Consider the following 12,900-nt stretch of genomic DNA (forward strand, 5'->3'; position numbering starts at 1 on the left):
GCACGTCTGCAATCACGCGGGTTGAGATTTAGCACTTCTGCACATGCGTGACAGCCACAACCCAGAAGTAACCTGTTCTGGTACTTCCGGGTTTCGGTGGTCCGCAACCCAAAAAAACGCAACCTGAAGCGGCTGTAACCCGAGGTATGACTGTACATTTCCTTTGTATCTCTAGTTGCATTCAGGGTTCTCAGAGACCTTGTAAGACAGAGACACGATAAAGGAAAAAAAGAAAGAAAAAACCAAACTAAAAAACAAAACAAAAACCAAAGCAGTGATTACATAAGCTAAGCTGGATATAAGTCTCTGCTGCTGTCTCTCAAATCCTGATTCCATCTCCTTCTCCAGAAGTCTGAATACCATTTGACAGGATCAGCCTGCCTTTGGAAAAAAAAACAACCCTCTTCCCTCTCTTTCTCCTCATACATCTGCACTATTATTCTGCCTGCCCTCTTCTCCCCAGGAGATGCAACTGACTGGAATAATTAATTCATATTTATTATGCTAATTGCATCCCTTGACAAGGATTTCTGCTTAACAGGAAAGATTGAATACAGACCAAGGTGGGCTGGTTGAGGGAGCGCTGGGTTGTGTTAAAGGATGCACTCAGTAAACAGAATGGGAGTGGCTGCAATTAGGGAACAGCTATAATGATTATAATTAAGCTTGAACCAAAAAAAAAGGGGGGGGGCTTTTCATAAACGTTTTCAGCAGCCCCGAAAACTTTGATTTTGCAAAGGGTTGAAAATATTCAACAATTCGGGAAGCAATGCCCTCACTTCTCACAGGGAGGGAACTGCCAGAAGGCCCTTGGCACTGGACCTCACTGAACGATGGGGGTGGAGATGCTCCTTCAGGTATACTGGGCTGAGGCCCTTTGGGCTTTCAAAGTCAGCACCAACACTTTGAATTGTGCTCGGAAACGCTTGCTCCGTGCATTACAGGGCCAGGAAAGGGAGCCACCTCCCTCCCAGTTTTGCGGCACCTTCAGGACTGCTGCAGCCCAGTGGTGTAGCATGGGTTGCACCCTTAAGAATTTTGTGCCCCGGGCCACCACCCCTGTGCCCTCCCTGCTACGCCACTGTGCTAACTCACAAGTACACATGGCATGCCAGAGCACCACCAGACCAGTGTGCCTATTCATGAGGAACTATGCTCTCGTAGGTAAGCAGGGGAATCCTGATCTTTCAAAGTATTATCCAGAAGGCTTCTTTTAAATCTTTCTGTGCAATTGTTGTGGCCTCCACCCTTTGCTCTGCCACTGGCTTCATCGCTCCATCTTACCAGGCATGTGCACCATGCGGCAGTTGCAGTTCTCCACCAAGTAGCGGGTCTCACAGTCGATGCGGCAGGCTGCAATGCTGTAGGTATCGTAGAATTCGGATTCCATGGTCACCGACTTGCAGTCACCCCAAGGTGGAGGAAGGTAGATGAGCTGCACAGAGAATGGGCGAAGAGGGGCTGAGAATGGCACTATCTCATACCCTTTCCTAGAGAAGGAGAAGGGCTGTGTTTGGGCCACAGTGCTTCAGCAGGGCCTCATCAGACCTCATCCTTCCTCTCCCACTTTCACAAACAGAGGAAGAGTGGTCAACATGGGCTACAGTTCCCATCACCCATGTCTATTTGTCCTAGTGCAGGCATGGCCAAACTTGGCCCTCCAGATGTTTTGGGACTACAATTCCCACCATCCTTGGTCCTGTTATCTAGGGGTGATGGGAGTTGTAGTCCCAAAACATCTGGAGGACCAAATTTGGCCATGCCTGCCCTAGTGGCTGGGACCGATGGAACTTGTATTCCAACAATATCTGCCTAGTAAGACTGTCTTAGAGGACTGCATCTGCTGCCTTGGCTCCACAATTGCGCCTGAAATGTCGACAGGCAGGAAACCAGTGTGGGCTGAATGCAAGGGCCATGTGAACAGGCAGAAGGCTAGATGCCAAAAAATACAGCCTATCAAAACTCTTGCTCTCACAAGAAGATATCACACTGTGCCAGAGCTGATTCAAGCTAGAACAAAAAGGCACATGTTACAACACTCCTATGACTGTAACACAGGATACAGATCTCATGTTTGAATCCTCTCCCATGATCACAAACTCTTTGAAAGTGGAAATGCTAGTTCAGACAGGTTGAAAAGCAGTGGACAGATATTTCATTTTCATGTTATTTATTCAGGTGGCATCTTTATCCTGCTCTTCACCCAAATAACTCAGGTTAGCATAAATGGCTCTCTCCCCATTTATTTATCTTGTGCAACTATCTTGTGAAGTTGGGCTGAGAGGTAGCAATCTGCTCAAAGTCACCTGGTAGACTTTGCAGGTGAATCCAATCTGAACCCTCCATAAGCGGCTCACAGGGGTCATTTAAGTGGCCCACAAGTTGCCCCCAAACCAAGCTGCCTGCTCGTCGAGTCCCCGCGTGCTGCGCTAAACTGGCGCAGCACGGCATGGGGACTCACTTCCACGGTGCTGGAAATTGCGTCTGCGCAGACGCCAGAAATTGCAGGTGTGCGCGCTCTGGCCCACAGAGGGATCCGCTGGAGTGAACCACCCCAGGCAAGGTAAACCTTGCTGACCCCTGCTCTAGTGGCTATACCAATCGGCTGTATTGTACTTACCGGTACTTGCAAGTAAGCAAGTGTCAGGGAGAAAGGTTCTATTCTAGCCTCTTCCCTAATGTGACATATTCCCCTGTGCACTGGGTTTTTGGAGACTGGAAGGGATTTGGTCATGTAATATTGTAATACTTATTGCTGCAAGCACTTTGGAGAGGGCTGGAAAAGTGGTACAGGAAAACGTTTTTAAAAGTAAATAAAAAGTCTGTTTGCATTCTCAAAAAAGTCTGTCTGCATTCTTTGTTTTGCTTTAAACACACACACACAATTTCCCCCCCAAGACATCCACCATGTCTTCAAGCACATATTTCCTCCTAGTTTCTATTATCTCCCGCTGAGTTTTTGTTATTAAATATTCCAGCTGAAATTAATAACTCACCAAATCTGCTCTATTCATGCTGATGATTGTGATTCACTACTTGACCGTGGAAGAGTGCTTAGAATCTATCCTTTTAGAGCCTTTCTCCCTCCCCAAACTTTGATGTTAAAAGGATGGTTTATTTATTTATGTTACGCATTTTAAAGAATAATTATATACCCATTTCTCAACAAAAGTGCTTCTGAAAGCAGCTTCCTTACAACACAGGGGCAATAATAAAACATAGCAATGAATATGTAGGCTTATACTGAGGATGTTCCCATGCAGAGAAGGGTAGAAGTCAGAAGTCCTTGCTACCAGCTTACTGGCACCAACCATTTGCTGGCACTCCCTTCACACCAAAGTCCTTTTGGACTTCCAGTACTTGGCGTGACCAAGCTTGATAGCTCAGTCGGTTAGAGCGTGGTGCTGATAACGCCAGGATTGCAGGTTCAATCCCCATATGGGGCAAGCTGCATATTCCTGCACTGCAGGGGGTTGGACTAGATGACCCTTAGGGTTCCTTCCAGCTCTACAATTCTAATAATAATAATAATAATAATAATAATAATAATGTTTTATTATATTATTTTCCCCAGCCACTCCGGGAGGTTCTCAGCAGACTAGTAAAATCACGACAAAACATCAAACATTCAAAACATCCCTAAACAGGGCTGCCTTCAGATGTCTTCTAAAAGTCAGATAGTTGTTTATTTCCTTGACATCTGATGGGAGGGCGTTCCACAGGGCGGGCGCCACTACCAAGAAGGCCCTCTGCCTGGTTCCCTGTAACCTCACTTCTCGCAGGGAGGGAACCAGCAGAAGACCCTCAGAGCTGAACCTCAGTGTCTGGGCTGAGCAATGGGGGTGGAGATGCTCCTTCAGGTATACTGGGCTGAGGCCGTTTAAGGCTTTAAAGGTCAGAACCAACACTTTGAATTCTATTCAACACTATGATTCTATTTCTCCTACTTGGTACCTGTATTAGATGTGAATTAACTTTGTGCACATGCTATTGTTATTCTAAGCTCTCTGTTTGTGCGTGAGCGTATTTTTATATTTGCAATTGTAACTACCTCTCTATATGTTTTTATTATATTGTAAATTGCTTTCAGCTGACTCATGAGGAACAATTCATAAATGGATTGAGTATAGTTGTACCTTGGTTTTCAAACAGCTTAGTTCTCAAATGTTTTGGCTCCCAAACGCCGCAAACCCAGAAGTGACTGTTCCGGTTTGCGAGCTATTTTTGGAAGCCGTACGTCCGGCGGGGCTTCCATGGCTTCCGATTGGCTGCAGAAGCCTCCTGCAGCCAATCAGAAGCCACGCTTTGGTATCAGAACATTTTGGAAGTCGAACAGACTTCCAGAATGGATTCTGTTCGACTTCCAAGGTATGATTGTACTAGATTTCACTTTCCGGAGTTTTTCTGGCTCTAAACTATCCATTCAATACCGCTGTTGTCTTTGTCATCAGCAAGAAAAAGAAGAGGGGATTCTACTCTCCTGCTGCCTAGACCTTGAGGATGTGCTAGTACAGATATCTGAGGCTGGCTGAAAGGGAAGGGAATGTTCACATCTTACCCGTTGTTCCTGGCAGGAGACAAACGTCTGAAATCCAGGTGCCACCCCAAACCCCAGCTGGTCAATGCAGGGTGGCTCATCCTGGCTGTGGATCTGCACCTTAATCCCAGCTTCAAATGAGGTCTCATCTGCAGAACAGAGAGATGGAGAGTGGAAAAGGGGGTTCAGGTGATCACAGCAGGGCTCAAGCTCAGAGCCAGAAAGCGAAGGCCCTTCTCCTTACCTTGCATCGATAGGGAGATACATGGGCACCAAAGAGGGAAAATACCCCCCTGTCTGATTCACAGCCCACCCCCTGCATCAATCAATACAAACTACTGTATTTTTCGCTCTATAAGACGCACTTTTCCCCCTTCAAAAATTATGGGGAAATTTGTGTGCGTCCTATGGAGCGAATGCAGGCTCCTTGGCTTCAGCGATAGCAACGCGAAGCCTCTGAAGCGCAGAGGGAGAGCTCCCCCCGCGCTCCGGAGGCTTGCGGATAGCTGCCTGAAGCCTGGAGAGTGAGAGGGGTCGGTGCACACCTATCAGTCTTGCTCTCCAGGCTTCGCTTCACTGGAGAGGCGCTGCACAGTTTTCCCTCTCTGCGCAGCGCTCCTTCAGCGAAGCGGGAGGAGAAATGGAAGGGGCTCCGTTTCTCCTGCCGCTTCGCTGAAGGGGCGCTGAGCAGAGAAGGGGAGATTTTTTTTCCCTGTTCTCCCCCTCCTATGGTCCGGTGCTTCCTTTATAGAGCGAAAAATACGGTACATTTTTAGCTTTATGTGACCGGAGCCAGAATAATCTGGAGACTTAAACCAGAAATCAGTCCTCCCCACTTCATTTTTTTAAAAAAAAAGCAAGGCTGAGTCCAGGAATGCATAAAGTAATACAGATAAAAGTAAATCTTCCCAGAACATTTCTTAGCTGCACCTAGAACCGACCCCTTTATGAGCTAGGGAATAGGTCTTCCAGGTCAAAGGGAAAGATTCCCAGACAGGCTTGGGCTCGAACCCTCTGCTTTATTGAAAGCCCAGCCAGGGACCTAGAAAGCTCCTCCTGTGGGATCCATGGTGACCTTTGACCTGGGATTCAGGCTTCACTTCGCACCCCGCCTCACCGTAGCCTTGACAACATATTCCCCCTACAAAGAACAATGTGCTATTTGTAGATAAGAGGCATCGCCTTCCCTGGCTATGATCAGCTGGTTGCCATGGTGAGACACATAGGACACAAATGGGGGGGGGGAGTGACTCAAAGGAAGGGAGGAGGGAAAGTGTGGTGTGGGTTTAAGGAGTCGGCGCAGGTCTAGAAAAGCAACGAAGCAGAGAGAGAGATCCACTGGGTTGAGGAACGGGGCAAGGAGTCAGAATGTGGAGTGATCAATGGGAAGCTGGAGCAAGGAGTGGGGTATTTCTGGGAGGAGGCATCAAGAGGGATAGGTGCGGGAGCCAGAGGTCTGAGAAGATGAGGCATCAGCAGAAGAGGAGAAATTGTCATGTGGCACAAAGGAAAATATGGACAAGGGAGGAGTCAATGTAGAGTCAGGGAAGCCAGGAGTAACTCTTACCTGTCTCTCCCCAGACAGGGAGATACTCATCTTGCTGAATGTCCAACATGATCTCCAAGCCGTTCCCCGTTCCGCCCTTATTGGTGATGCGTGGCGGTTTGTCAGGCTGACCTGAGTTGAATGTGTAGCACTTTCCATAGCGTGTGTACACCTGTGGAGCAAAACGGAAGAACAAAAATTAAACAAGGAGATAGAATATTCCTTTGGAGTCCATGCGTCCCTGCCAGCTCTTGATGGTCAAGAGAAAGCCTGGCATATCGCTCCATCACACTCTGCAGGTAGGCATAATAAGCAAGATTCCCAGGATGTGCTTTCAGCACTTGGTTTCAGAACTAGGGACAGCTCCGGGCCGTCTGGAGTTTTGCAGCTTTCCTAATAACAACCCATTCTCAATGACCTTGATGCCATAGGGCAGCGTTTTTCAACCTTTTTTGGGCAAAGGCACACTTGTTTCATTAAAAAAATCACGAGGCACACCACCATTAGAAAATGTTAAAAAATTTAACTCTGTGCCTATATTGACTATATATAAAGTAATTCTCTTGAATAGGAATCAAATAAACACAAAGAAAGTATTTTATAATTACTTTTTTATGAAATAGTAAATAATAATTACTTTATTATGAAACAGAAATATGAAAAATTATAAAATACTTTATTCAGCATGCAACCTGGGCCTGTTTGGCTGAACACAAAGCTGATATTCTGGCTGGAATCGAAGAAAGACACACACGTAGCTCTTCGTCAACAGCTCTCAGTTTCTCTCTGTATTTAGTTTTTATAGCAATCATGCTTGAAAAGCTCATCTCGCACAGATATGTAGTGGAAAATGGGAGCAATGTCAAAATAGCTTTGTTTGACCTTAAGAAATATTGTAAAATTAATGAGTGCTAAAATGTCGAGATCAAGGGGAAAAAAGGGGGTTTACAGCTGAAAAAGATTAAGTAAAAGAAAAGAATAAGGGAAAAATTCGATAAAATCAAGTGTTAGGATTTGCTGAAATAATTTTGGAAATTGGGATGTAGAAAGGGGAGGCTTGGGGAAGTCGACGAAGTAAGGTTTATGAAAAAAAGGTTATGAAACTATACATGTTTGTTTGTGTGCATATTTGTTTGTTTGTGTCTATAAAAACTTTGTAAAACCAATAAAAAATTTATAAAAAAAACAAAAACAAAATAGCTTTGTTTGCCAGAAGGGGGAACTCCTTGGCAGTAGCCAACCAAAAACTTTCCAAAGGTAGATCAGCAAATCTTAGCTTGAAACCACGATTTTGTCTCAGTTCAGTTAGTTCCTCCTGCTCCTGTAAAGTCGTGTCCTTTCCACCAACTGATGCTGAGCTATAAGGGTCCCTAACCCAGTCAAGGCATTCAGTGGAGACTGAAGAGAAATAAAATGACAACTTCTCCGGTCCTCCTGGTGACTCGAGTCGCAACGTCTTCTTCTCTCCGCTGCTGCGCACACTGTGCTCGGGCGAGAAGGAAGTCGGAAGATGATGTCCTACTGTGATAGGTCCAGGCTGGAGTCTGGACCAATCACAGCCCGGACATCAGAATAGTGGAGGGTGTCCCCCTGAGGAGCGCCAATCGGCGCCCCTGCTGGCCGAGGGTGGGGTCAACCCCCCCATACCCAGGACACAGTCCGGCGCCCGCCTAGTGGGCGAAAATTTGATATATTTTTTTTATCTTTTGAATTTTTCAATTTTTCCCACGGCACACCAGGCAACATCTTGCGGCACACTAGTGTGCCACAGAACAGTGGTTGAAAAACACTGCCATAGGGATACTGGGAGTGTACAAATGAATTGCCTGGAAGGAATGTGGAATGTACTGGATTTGAGTGGTGGGGCTGCAGTGTGTGACAGAAGCAGAACTGGAGCGTTGTCATTCTACTGCAATTTCCTTTGCGACTCAGGTTTTGGGTTATGCATTCACCAATGGCCCTGGAGAGAATGTGAACAAAAGGCAACACAGTGAAGTCTAGAGAACTCAAGTTCCAGGGGCAAATATTCATCAGTTGCCCACCCGCCCCAAACCTTGCTGAAGAAGGATAACTTCAGCTATGCTAGTATTTAGACTCTACTGGGTAATTAATCATTTGAAGATGCTCAGATAATGGTCCCTGCCAGGCAATTCATGTAACAAATGGGCTGAGAAGTTAGATTTGGCAGCTGGTACCCAAGGAATACTAAAGTGTTTTGTAGATACCAGCTGAGTTAAGTCCACCCCATCCAGCGCTTATGTAATGGATATGTTTAAGCCAAAGTCTTAGGTGATAAAAACGGGGCGCAGGCTGGGAACGAGTTCACCCAGTGATAGTAAGTGATCACACCAGGGATACTCATATCACAGCTTCTAGGTTTGTTTTCTTGCCCCAATTCCAGAATCCCTTAGAAGTGTGAGGCAGGCTTCTGTCTCCCATTGTAGTTTCCGAGCGCCTTGCATGCTCCAGTAGCTGGAATTGCTTTCCGATTAGCGCAATATCAGTAGCTGCATGCTCCTATTCCCCCACGGTGGATGTGTTTGCTCATTTGAAGTCATGTCGCTTTTCATAATGACAGAGCTAACCATTTGTAGCTTGCAGAGCCGAGCCTTTATACCTTATCAAAGACTTTGTGGGCCTGAATTATCCCTTCTCCTTGTGCTAATATATGATCCAGCATCCTTCTTTTGTCCATTACACCTGAGAAGACACAGAGGTTTTTTCTTCTTGATTTAAGGAGGCTCACAATAAAAGTATTTTGTGGATTCCCCAGTGTACTCTTCTCCCTTCCCACGGTTGATGCTATGGGGTTCCAAGTCCTTTCTAGGCTCCATCCTGCCCCTGTCTTTGCCCCATGTTGGGTATATTTCACACAAATCCCAGTGCCTAGCCTTGATTTGAAAATCAATACTAAGCTGAACATAAAGTGGCTGTTGTTTTATACAGTAGGCTCATGTTACAATGAACACAGTCAATTTTGGGAGACAAAATGCAATTTGAAGGGATGGGGAAGAAAAAGCTTTTTGTAAAACAAAGGACAGAAGCAGCCTTTTCCTTAATGTTGCATAGATGTTTGAATATGTTGTTGTTTAGTCGTTTAGTCATGTCCGACTCTTCGTGACCCCATGGACCAGAGCAGGCCAGGCACTCCTGTCTTGAATATATCTGTTCTATTAGTTATATTAAAGAGGAAGTAATATGGGCATTAGTTGTGATCATGCAACAATAGAATTTGGGGTAGATTTTGATTATTTTTTAATTGATTGTATATGCATTCATCATTATGTCTGTCTGAGAAACATATACCATAAAGAAGGCTGATTGCTGAAGAATTGATGCTTTTGAATTCTGGTGCTGGAGGAGACTCTTGAGAGTCCCATGGACTGCAAGAAGATCAAACCTATCCATTCTGAAGGAAATCAGCCCTGAGTGCTCACTGGAAGGACAGATCCTGAAGCTGAGACTCCAATACTTTGGCCACCTCATGAGAAGAGAAGACTCCTGGAAAAGACCCTGATGTTGGGAAAGATGGAGGGCACAAGGAGAAGGGGACGACAGAGGATGAGATGGTTGGACAGTGTGTCGAGAATCCAGCTCGACATCAGTAAGAAAATCAGTAAGAAATCAGTCTCACACCAAGATGACTTGAAGAAGAAGCTTTGGCTACAGCCGTAACGTTTATTGTGTGCAGTAAAAAGTAGATCATCCTCCCTCCTCCAGCACTGCGCTTGCTCTGCCTGGTACTCAAAAGTAACAAATCAAAGGAATGCAACCTTGCCCTTGCCCACAGACAAAGAGAGTGTTATGCTACGTGAGCCAATCATTAGTCTAGCATGAGGTGTTCACTTGCTCATCATGCTCTTAGCAATATCTCGTGCTGTAAAATCACTCTGCAATAATAAGAACTCTGCTCATGCTCTTATGTACAAGCAATCATTTTCCCACATGCCCTCTTTTCTTGTTTATATTATAAGAGGGAATCTTAATCAGAATCATATATCTCATTACCTAAGCGTTTATATTTTGCAACATAAATTCCCCTTGTAACCCCTATGGTGGGCCTTGGTCGAAACCACCATGCAATATATTGGGAAATCAAAGAAAGCAAGCATTGAATAATAAAACCAACAATACATGCAATTACAATCAATAATATTTTTCTTAACCATAATCCATTAGGCAACCAAGAAAATAACCAATCCCATGGATCAAAACCTTCAGGTGGATTCAAAGGATTATGGGTTATCATTTGTTCCATATAATCAATAGTAGTGGAGATATTGGTTGATTGATAAGTTATATACATACAACAATGAAAATGAATTAAGGCACAAATTCCACCTTTAGAGGCAAAGATTACATTTAAAGCATAAAAAGTTTATAAAGCAACTTCTCTCATTTCTGACTTTTTTTTTTTTGTTAATTATTTTTAATTATTTTTAAAACAAAGATGATAGAATTAAAAAAAAAGCTTCGGTCCAATTTGCCACAGAATAACCATAAATCAGATTGAAGCAAACATGTAGATTTACTGCTCTTTCTCATCCAGTCGAACCAAACATAAAAATCTCTACACGCAGCCTGTTGTTCATAAGTCATGTAAATTGTGACATTATTAACTGAGACTTTTGGCCTATCACTCATAGTGGTAATAAAAAAAATAAGAAGATCCATTAACATACTCATAGGTCCAATTACAATATGGATAATAACCTAAAAATGTACTTCTATTATGATTGAAACGAAAACAATAAGGCACTATTTCTGCAAGCAACAAAACACAGGCGATAAACTTATACGATTGTCCTTCATATTATTGCTAATCTTAAATGAAGCATTTACTGGAATGCTAGAATACCACCACCAAAAAAGGCTGAAAAAGCTTTGAGAAGCTTTTTAAAATCATTTTTCTCAGCAGCTAAAAGGGCACTAGCCAAGCATATTTTTTTCGCTTCAAGCATATTCCACTTGCTGTAACTAAAAAGATTGCAACAAGGTCGAGAACAGAGCCCATTGTCTTCTCAGGCCCTGTTAAAGAACCATATTGCAATCTGCTTTCTGTCCGGGAACCATGCCAAAGCACAAAAATGAAACAACTGGAACACACTAAAATCCCCTCACCCCTCCCTTGCCAAGAGTCCACAATAGTTCCAAGACAGCCCTCTGTACATGCTCAGGGGAACACATCATAAGGCAGGACTCCTGAGGGAGGAGGAAAAAAAAATATGGGGGGTAAAATCCAAGTGATGCCAGTAAGGATGAGAATGGTAAATTAGTCCAATGGCTGTTTCCGAGCAACCTGCGTGGTATTTCGTGGCTCGATTATTGGCATGTAAAAACCATAATCCAGAAGAAGTCACACAACCATTTCTGCAGATACAGGAGCCCATTTGCTGTAAATAAGTCTGATGTATTGCTCCTTGTACTGCTGAGTCAAAAATCCAAGCCCAATGAAACGTGGTGACACAGAGGCAGTGTCCACAGTGAGATGTACCTTAGAAAATGGAGCCAAAGAAGGCGTGTGGGTGACATCCATTTGCCAAATTGCCAGGGGATGCAGGCCTCTAGGGTTGACTGCATCAAAAGAAATGACTGTGATCTTGTCTGCTGGATCCTTATGTCCTTTAAGGGCAGAAAATAGTGGAGACAAAGTGGAGGTGGGCAGGTCCAAATAACTCTTTATCCAATTCAGCTGTCCAAGAATTTGTTGTAAATCCACCAGTTTAAGATGACCAGGAAACTGTAGTTGAGGCGTAACTGGAATGGCAGCAGATGCTGTCAGCTTGAGTCCCAGGTACGTAATGGGTAAAGTCCGCTGGATTTTTTCTTTAGCCACTGTCAAGCCAACAGGTTTTATCCTTTGCAGGATTTTGGGACACGGCGGAGGACAAGGCCGTGGCTAGCAGATGAGCTTTGTGCATCTCAGTGCCCACTGACTGGCAGGCTGTAAGGATATCAGCAATGGCTATATTTGATGTTGTCATCAAAGGGCACATCAAAGGATGTTGCTTATGGTTCTCATTTACATTAGTGAACGCAAGCTGGCGTACAGTCAGGTCTTGTGCTGCCAGGTCCTGAACTTGCCGCTTGAAGGTATTATACAAGCGATCAACAAATTGTCCATAGGGCTTTGCAAGGCCCTGTCTGATGCTTCCACATCGGCCATCGCGCTCATTCTTGTCATCAGTGACAGAGGCCAGAGCCTCTTGGGCTGAGGCTGTGGTGGCTGCCCAATACATAGGATCAAGGGCCAACTGTTGGGCAATAGGAAGAAAATTGCCTCCTCCCGTCAGCCCATCAAGAACATCAGTTTGGGTCAGCATGACGGGGGCTGGGGGTGCAGGAGCAATCACAGGAAAGAGATTTGGAGTATCAGAATCAAAAGGCAGCAACGGAGCAGCAGTACAAAGAGTCTCTTCTTGGAGAGGAGTGGAAATGGGGGGTGCTGAATGCGAAGAATGCAGGGGAGGGACGACAGGAGCCGAAGGAGAAAAAATGTCTGCCTGTTTAGGAGGCTGATAAGACGGTGCTTCTAAAGGCAGCATGAGGACTGGGAGGGGGGGCAAAGGAGCTGAAGCAGCGGCCAGGAGGAGATTTGTAGGAGTTAGGCTTGAGATAGCCTTATAAACCTTACAGCAGGCATGCAAAACGTTGACATCAATCTGAGGATGGTTTTGGAAAAATTGTCCTATCTTTTCCCAGTCTTTTAAACTATAATTCCCATGCTGAGGAAACCAGGGACAGTGAATATCCAATGCTTCTATAAGAGACACGATATCAGCATCTGAGACAAGAAGGCTGTTGCTGGCCAAAAGAG

General features: G+C 44.8%; 1 protein-coding gene across 4 annotated transcripts in view; it reads right to left on the reverse strand.

Annotated features, from left to right (window-relative positions):
- ASIC1 (acid sensing ion channel subunit 1) overlaps positions 1 to 12,900 on the reverse strand; it is a 222,981-nt gene that overhangs the window by 10,108 nt on the left and 199,973 nt on the right. For all 4 annotated transcript variants that reach the window (XM_081181421.1, XM_081181419.1, XM_081181420.1 and 1 more), the window contains 3 exons: positions 6,105 to 6,255; positions 4,559 to 4,686; positions 1,285 to 1,435 (listed from right to left, as the gene is read on the reverse strand). In XM_081181421.1, the coding sequence (XP_081037547.1) occupies positions 1,285 to 1,435; positions 4,559 to 4,686; positions 6,105 to 6,255 (430 nt within the window). The remainder of the gene's footprint in view (positions 1 to 1,284; positions 1,436 to 4,558; positions 4,687 to 6,104; positions 6,256 to 12,900) is intronic.

This window comes from Podarcis bocagei (genome assembly GCF_964188305.1).
Source record: "Podarcis bocagei genome assembly, chromosome: 2".
Classification (NCBI taxonomy): domain Eukaryota; kingdom Metazoa; phylum Chordata; class Lepidosauria; order Squamata; family Lacertidae; genus Podarcis; species Podarcis bocagei.